This window comes from Fukomys damarensis, unplaced genomic scaffold, assembly GCF_012274545.1.
Source record: "Fukomys damarensis isolate Sample0158 unplaced genomic scaffold, DMR_v1.0_HiC HiC_scaffold_5, whole genome shotgun sequence".
NCBI lineage: Eukaryota > Metazoa > Chordata > Mammalia > Rodentia > Bathyergidae > Fukomys > Fukomys damarensis.
Window position 1 is genome coordinate 6549217 of NW_022900917.1, and position 8435 is coordinate 6557651.

Here is an 8435-nt window from a genome sequence, read left to right on the forward strand (position 1 = left end):
ATATATATGATTTCTGATCCTGACATATTAAAAACCCTTCACTTTATTATTATTGGCGATTCCTAACTGCTCAAGTGCTTATGAAATCAAACGAGATCTACATTGAAATATAGATGAAGTGATATGATACCACAGATTTAAGTCCCCTCATTTCAAAATCAAATTTCATGTTTTTGAGGTATGGAACAAATTACTTCACCTTAGTGAACCTCAACTTTCTCACCTGGAAATGGTGATGTTTGACAATACTGTAGAGATTAAATGAGAAACAAATATATAGAAGCATGTTGTATAGAGCTTGACACTTGTAATCACTCAACACATACTAGTTACAATAAAATGACAATAGTAATAGCACATTACTTATTGAGTACTTATTATGTAATCACAATTATGATTGAGAATTTGAAAATATAATAAAGCATTAGACTAAGTTCCAGCATTCACAGTGCTTGTGTTTTTAAAATAGCATAAAATTGTTATGGTTTACATCTAGATGTCCCCCAAAGCCTCATGGGCTCAAAGGGCTTTGGGAAGTGATTGAATTATGGGGGTATTATACTCATTGGTGGATTAGTCTGCTGCTGAGTTTATAACTAAATACGGTGTTAGGAGGTGAAGCCTGGAGCAAAGAGGTGGCTCACTATGGGTGTAGCCCAGAAAGGTCCATCTCCCTCCCTCCTCCCTTGATCTCTCTCTGCTCTCTGCTGCCCTGCCATGGACTGTTTCTCCTCTGCCGAGCCCCCCTGCCTTGGAACCAGCTGACTATGGACTGAAACCTTACAAATTGTGAGCTGAAATAAAACTCTCCTCCTTAGAGTTGTGGGCGTCAGGCAGTGTGTCTCGGAAAAGAAGAAAGTAACTAAGACAGAAGTTTGCTTTTGGGAAGTATGGGATAGGACTTGGACTTTGCCACCTGCTAAAGTTGGCTGTATCAGGAACTATACTTGGCTGCTAACAGAGATGAAAAATAAGTCATTTAAATAATGTGTAATTTTATTTTCTCTTGTACAAAAACATTTCCAATGTATTCCATTGCTAGTTGGCTGGTAACAAGTACCTCTGCTTTTTCTCTATTTTTGGTCTGCCCTTGGTAGCCCATGTCAACAACCATAAAAATTGCCAAATTGTCCAAGGTGGGGGCTGAAGCTCCAACCTTTAGCACTGTGTTTAAGGAAGTAGAAGGAAGGGAGAAAATGAGCCATAGTTGTTGTTTACCACTTAAATTTTTTTAAAAGTTTTACTAAAAACCTTCCTAGATCCAGTTGGCCAGAACTTCAGTCATAAGGAAGACTGGAACATTCAGCCTTTCCGTTAGAATTTCACCATCCTAAATAAAAGCAACATTCTGTTAAAAGAAAGTATATGAAGAAAGAAATGTGCGGGCTGTGCTTTACTTACTGGATATGCATGGACAACACATTAACTCCTCTGTGCTTGAATATCCTGTGGTATAAAATGAAACCACGGATTCCAGATCTCGGTACTGTGATGAGGTTAAATGAAAAATTTGTGAAACATTAACACTGTGCCTACCTAACAGGTAGAATCAGTCAATAAGTACTCACTGTTGTCATTAGTGTGTTAATAATAGTTATTAGCTAGACGCTAATACACACAGGAATCATATTCAGCTAAAAATAAAGAAGTTAATGTGAGGGAGTCCATTGTAGGCTGCCACATGCATTGAAGTCATTGCAGCTCTGAGCTGGGCAATTTTTCTTCCAACACTGGAAACTGAACACGGGCCCTTTAAATTGAGCTGGGTCCTCACCCCACTGCCACTTTGGTTTTATTTTGGGACAAAGTCCTGCTCAGTTGCCCAGGGTTAGAACTTGGGGATCCCCCTGCCTCAGCTTCCCAGAGTGCTGGAATTAATTACAAACATGCGTCAACACTTCCAGATGAGCTGGGAAATTCGAACACATTCTTTCCCCCTCATCCTTCACTGATTTCCTTTTACTTAGAGGGGAACCCCAGACCTTGCAGATGGACACAAGGACATTAGTGCTCTTGGATGTTTCACAGCCTCTTAGCATATGCACTTTTCTCGACCCTCTGCTTTCACAGCTTCTACTCCCCATCCTTCCTGTGCACTGGCTGTGATGCTGCTGGGGATGCATTAGTCTTCCCACCTCAGGAACTGCATGTGTTTGCCTCCTCCTAGCTCAAGCATCAGGTCTTGGGGAGGGCCCTTTTGATCCTCTCATCCTTTCTCCTCCCCTCCTATCCCTAGTTAATTTGTAGACCCTAGGAACCCTAAGCCTTGAATATACTTGACTGCATCCACCTGGGGTTACAGAGAACTAAACCAAAGGCCTGCATACATATATAGAAAGAAGTGTGTCACAGGCAAGGGAATCCCAAGATCAGGGAAGCCAACAGTTCCAAGATAAGCAGGGTGCTGACCCTCGGGAGAAGATGGATGAATTCCAGCCCAGGTCAGTTATGTGGTTTCCCATCGACCGATGAATATGTTAATTTCATCCAGAAACATCCTCACAAAAGTGCCCAGGATGTCTAATCCTGAGCACTTAATGACAAAATTGATGCATAAAGTTGACATCACACTGACCATAATTGTTATTAATGCCATTTAATAGTCAACTGACTATGTCCCAATCCATCTCCTCTCTCCTCCCCTGTCCTGGGTCAGCCTCTGCTGCTTATCCCCAAATCCTCAGTGCAAGAATAGTACTGAGTGCATCGTGATTGCCTAATAAATGCTTGTAGAATGAATGTGACTGATTAAGAGAGAGGATTATCGCCTATACCTGGGTGTGAACCAATGAATGTTGAGACTTGGAAAAGAAAAAGTGTCAGTTCAGAGCATCGACTAGAACCAGATGCTTTGTATACTGTACTGTCCTTAGTAAGAATAACTAATGATGTGCCAGAAAGCTTCCCAAATGCCATCTATAATTTAACTAGCTCAATCCCTATAACAATCCTGGGAGAGCCTTCATAGCCAATTACGAACGTGGAAACATGCTGAGTGATTCCAGAGGCCGTGTCCGAGGGGAAACAACTCATGTTCCCTGTGGCCAGCTCTGAAGCTGGGTCTGTCTGGCTCCTGCAGGTGGTGGAGGGGATGGAGAAGCCCTTGTCCAAGAGGCAGGTTGCAAGAAGATGCCATGTGACTCCGTGGTCACCTGACAGACGTGTCACCTGTTCCCACCCAGGCACTGTGCTGTGTCTAGTAGTGCTGTGTAGCATAAGCTGCAGATTCGAATCACTGGAAAAAATCCCCCAGAGGGAGGGTTCTGCCTCCAGAGGTTCTGACTTACTTTGTCAGTAAAGCAGATGTGTCACTGATATGATCGTTATTTTTAACCGCCTCCACCCTCGAAAACAGAGCAAGGATAACAGGACTGGGTGGACTCTTTGTACAGGACTCATCCTTTCTTCTTTTGCATAGCAAATTATCTCAAAGTTAACAACCTAAAAAATACTATTTACGAGCTCACTGGTCTGCAGCTCAGCTGTCTGGGAGGGCACACCCGTGTTCTCTGCTCAGGGTTCACAAGACCTAAGTCAGGCTGTCATCTGACACTTAGCAGAAGTCTCCAAGGAAGAACCCTCTTTTAGGCTCATTCAGGTTGCAGGTTATTGGTAGAATCTTTTGTTTCTTTTGTGTGTAGAGGGGTGATATGGCGGTACGGGGGACTGAACTGGGGGCCTTTGCACTGGGCTACATTCCCAGCCCTTTAATAAAATGTTTAATTTGGAGACAAGGTCTCATTAAGTGGCCAACTTGCCCAGACGGAGTCCTATCTGCAATCTTCCTGCCTTAGCCTCCCAGGGTGCTGGGGTTACAACTACAGGACCAAGCTTCCTGTGATATCACCAGCTGTCAACCAGGGCCACCTCCATCTCCACATATATGGGCCCTTTCATCTTCAAAGGAGTAAAGAATATTGATTCTTTTTCATGCCTAAAATCTTTTGGGGTTCTACTTCTCCTCTCATTTTTCTGCTGCCAGCTGGACAAGGTCCTCTCATCTTAATGGCTCACATGATTAGTTTGGAACCACATAGATAATGTTCTTGTAGGATCGGGGTGCTTTATGACATAATGCCCACACAAAGTTTATAGTTTGAAATCTCCAGGGCTATTTTTAGAAATTCAGCCTATCGTATATCCCAAGCACCCAAATGAGTGCCTGGCACATAGTAAACCATTAAAACATCCTTGTTAAATGAGAGAATGGAGTCATGACATTTTTATGGTAAAGGAAAATAAAGAGAAAGCAAAGGAAATGAGTGACTGATAAATGGATCATTTATCATATATAAGCTAAGCATTTATTACTTTAAAAATGTTATTGGATGTAACACACATAAACTTCCACAAATCATGAATAGAGTATCCATCTCAAGCCACGTTCACGTGTACACAGTACAGTTCACGTGTTCACATGCACACAAGTCACAGTACACACATATGTAAACCATGTAGTGATCAAGAACAAGACTGCAGATGTCCTCCTGGGCTCTTCCTTCCAGTCCCTACCTCTGTGTGGCTTCCATCCCACAGCGAGGGGAACTACTGTCTTGATACCTAATGCCATAAATTAGCAAATAAATGGAATCACCATGTACTATGTCCTCTTTTGTGTCTGGCCCTTTCTGTTCAACATTCGGCTGTGTGTGCTGCTAGGCAGCCTCTAAGGGGCTCCCAGCGATCCCATCTTTTGGTATTTTGGCCTCGTCCAACCCCCTCTTCTTGAATAACCTGCTTGAACTAATAGGATATGGGGTGGCATTTCGATGAGTAGATCGCAAAGGCTGTGGCTCTCTTCTTGGTAGCAGATATTTTGACCACCCTTTGGGCTTGCATGCTTGGATGAAGCAGCCTGCCATGTTGGGAGGCTACCAAGGCAAAGTACTGACGGTCGCCTCCCCTGCACAGTCACCAAGGAGCTGATGTCCTCAACCCCATGGCCTGCAAGGAGCTGATTTCTGCTGGAAACCACACAAGTCTGAAAGCTGATCTTTCCCCCTTCCAGCCTTCAGATGACTCTATGGTATCTATGCCGAAATTACTGATCCACAGAAATGGAGATAACAAATGGATATTGTTTTCAGACATGAAAGTTCGGTGTAATCTGTTATCAGCAAGAGATAAGTAATGCACCTGTAATTCATCCATGTTGTTGAAACAGTTTTAATTCACTCATTCTCATTACTTTAGAGCAGGGCTTGGCAAATAGGGCTTTTTTTCTGAAAAGAGCCAGACAGGAAACATTTTAAGCTTTGTAGACAGACCATGAAGCAAAATTGAGGGTTATTATATAAGTACTTGTGTATAATGTCCAGGTATTGTGAAATATAATACTCAGACCCTAACCCTTTAGACATGTAAACATCATCCTTAGCAAATGGCATACATTAACAGGTGGTGGGACATATTTGCCCCACTGGCCATAGTGGCCATAGTGTGTTGATCCCTGATAAATCATATTGTTTACTTACATCACAGTTCACTTATCCAGTTCTACCATTCATGTGTAATTGGGTGATTTCCCATTAGGAGGCTACTGGAAACAATGTAGCCAAGACTAGTCCTGGGCATCTCTTTTGTAGAGAGTGAATATACATGTTTGCTATATTCCCAGGAGCAGAAATGCTAGGTTACAGGATAAGTGAATATTCATCTTAATGTGGCAAAAGGTTTTCCAAAGTGATTATAATTGCTTACATACCACCAGCAATAAGAGTCCTTGCTTTTTCATAGTCTTGCTAAGAGTTGGTATTTTCTGTCTTTTCAAATTTTTGCCATGCTGGTAAGAACTATATATATATATTTTTTTCAAAGCATCCCAGATAATTCAAATCTGAGAGGCATGAAAACCTCTGTTTAATGGATGCTTATCTTTTATTATCTTTTACAACCACATGAAGTTATTCTATGTATTGGCCTGAAGAATAGTGAAACATAGGCTATTTCATATGGTTCAAACTAATATTTCCTTCATATCTTATTTATATTTATAATAACAATGAAATTTGATTAGCATGCTCATTTATTGGGAAAGATAGTAAAGACCTGAGCATAAAGTTTCCCATGAACAGTGGATTTCAATGACTTGTACATTTTAATATTGTCCAGATCTTTTTTGATTTTGCTTTTTTTTTTTTTGGTACCAGGGATCGAATGTCCAGGTCTTTAAATTGAAACTATACCAATGGTTTCCAGACTTGCTGAAGGTTAGAACATCTGGGCTTCAATCTGGGTGTAGTAGTGCATGCCTGTAATCTAAGCACTCTGGGTGGCTGAGACATTGGATCACAAGTTTGAGGCCAGCCTGAGCAACTTAGCAAGATTCTGTCACAAAATAAAAAATAAGAAGGAGTTGGGGATGTGGCTCATTGCAAAGGTCCTGGGTTCTATCCTCAGCACCAAAATAAATCAGTCAATAAATACCACTACAGAAATCCCCAGAGATCCTGATTCTGTGAGACTAAGGTGGGACTTAAGGGATATATGAATGTAGAGCCAGGTTTGGGGACCACTGATATTACCTGCCCTATGGTCTCCCCCGCTCTTTACCAATCTAAAGGAAGATCTAACACTTTGATGATGTTAAATACTGGAAGTGGGAGGAAAGCACCTGCATTTCAGTTCTCTCCAGATCTCAGGATGCCTGGCTACACAGTAAGTTGGAAGATTGTTGTTCCCACGAAAGTTGTGTCTCACTGGACAGGTATGTCTCTATTGTACTTAGATTGGAAACCTCATGTTTAATTTGCACACAGTTCTATGGACTCAGAGTTAATGTATCACCAGGAGTATTTAACGGTTACATGCAGGTAGTTTCAAAAGGACCTAGACACAGGCATATTACCCAACATGAGGACCAAGCACTTAGCAACTAGAAAAATATGTATGTACTTGGAAACAAAACTATTTTGAAAAATATGTTTTTCTGATGACTGAGGCAAAGTTTGTTTACATATTCATAGAAAGAATCAGATATTTGTACTTCCTTATTCTGCAGAGTATTTTTTTAAAAAGTAAAGCCTAGAGGAGGATGGACAGAAAATCTGGGGGCTGAGTGGGTTTGGTACCAGATGCATTTTTGAGCTTAAGTCCTTTCCAAGTCTAAATCCAGTCTTAAGCTTGATTTGTTCCCAAGACCATTTCAGCTTTCCTACCAGTCATAAGCGCACCTGTATTTCCTTATGCAGGAGCAAAAAGGGTGGGAGCTTACTCAACAGTATTTACCTATCGCCATCCACGTGGTTCCCTTATCCTTTCTATTTAGTGTCTCCAGCACCTGCTCGAAGAACACTGGTTCTCAGGCATAGTTCATGATCAGCCTGTTGCAGGCCAGGCAGGCTACAAGCCGTCTGCTTTGGAAATCCGTTTTTTTCTATGGTGTGACACCCAACAGTGGAACCCTGGCTCCTAGGTTTTGCTCCTAGGGGATGTTGCCCGTTGGGGATCTTGAAGCCACTCCCTATTCACCCATTCCTATCAATCTTTAGTCAACAGAGCCACCTCAGAGGAACAGCAGACCTAGGCGGCACCTGGAGGGATTCTCCACAAATACCACATGTCCCCGGGCGCCAAGGAACAAGTCTGAACCGCACCCTGAGCAGCGGATCGGTAGCCCAGATGGAGGACCACAGAAAGCAGGGGGCTTGGATGAGTGGCCCAGGGCCTAACCTGTATATTGCATCGCAATCCCAAACGCCCCGCAGCCTCCGGCCACAGGTTGCCAGGTACCTGGTTGCTTCTGATCGACAGCTAAGGTCTCACTCTTCAGCCCCGCCTCTTAGCGCCTAAGGAGACCGCACACGGCATCCTGGGAGATGTAGTCCTCGTCACCGGCCGGGACGCCCAGGGTTCCCCCAGTTCCCATTCTAAATGTCTACAAGGGATTGCTTGCTGTGGGCCTCGAAAGACACCGAGATACCGTCCGAGTGTGGCGGTGGAGTGGAGAGGGACCCGGGTTGTCCCCGCGGGGCGCAACGCGGCGAGGACTACATTTCCCAGCCTGCCCACGCGGAGAGGAGGACTACATCTCCCAGGCTGTCCCGCGCCGAGCCGGAGCCTCTACTCGCCTCGCGTGACCGCGGCAGGTTGGTCCGCGAGCCGAGCAGCGCAGGCTATTTAGGCGCGGGCGAGAGGAGGGGGGGCGCGCGGGCTGGAGGACTTCCTCGGCCAAGACAATTATGCATGCGTTAGGGCACCTCTGACAGAATGGCTGTGGAAGGTAAGGGTCGCTTGGGGCACGTGAAGCTCCTTCTTCACTCGCGCACCCGTCCACTCTTCCCTGACGAATCCCGGAGACGTGGGGCGCAGAGGAGAGGCTCGGGGGTGGCGGAGCCGGGGTCCCGTCCTGCTGTAGCACCCGGCACTCACCTGAGCCCGCAGGCCACGCGCCCACTCAGCCGCGCTGCCGACGGGGAGATGCACTGGACGCTGGC

The 8435-nt window shown here is 44.4% G+C and overlaps 1 protein-coding gene across 3 annotated transcripts in view; it reads left to right on the forward strand.

The window, feature by feature from the left end:
- Positions 1-8047: 8047 nt before the first annotated feature.
- The window catches only part of Samd12 (sterile alpha motif domain containing 12), a 360178-nt gene continuing 359790 nt past the window's right edge, over positions 8048-8435 (forward strand). For 2 of the 3 annotated variants that reach the window (XM_010619516.3, XM_010619518.3), the window contains exon 1: positions 8048-8221. In XM_010619516.3, the coding sequence (XP_010617818.1) occupies positions 8209-8221 (13 nt within the window). In that variant the 5' untranslated portion in view covers positions 8048-8208. The remainder of the gene's footprint in view (positions 8222-8435) is intronic. The other variant, XM_010619517.3, reaches the window with a different exon arrangement.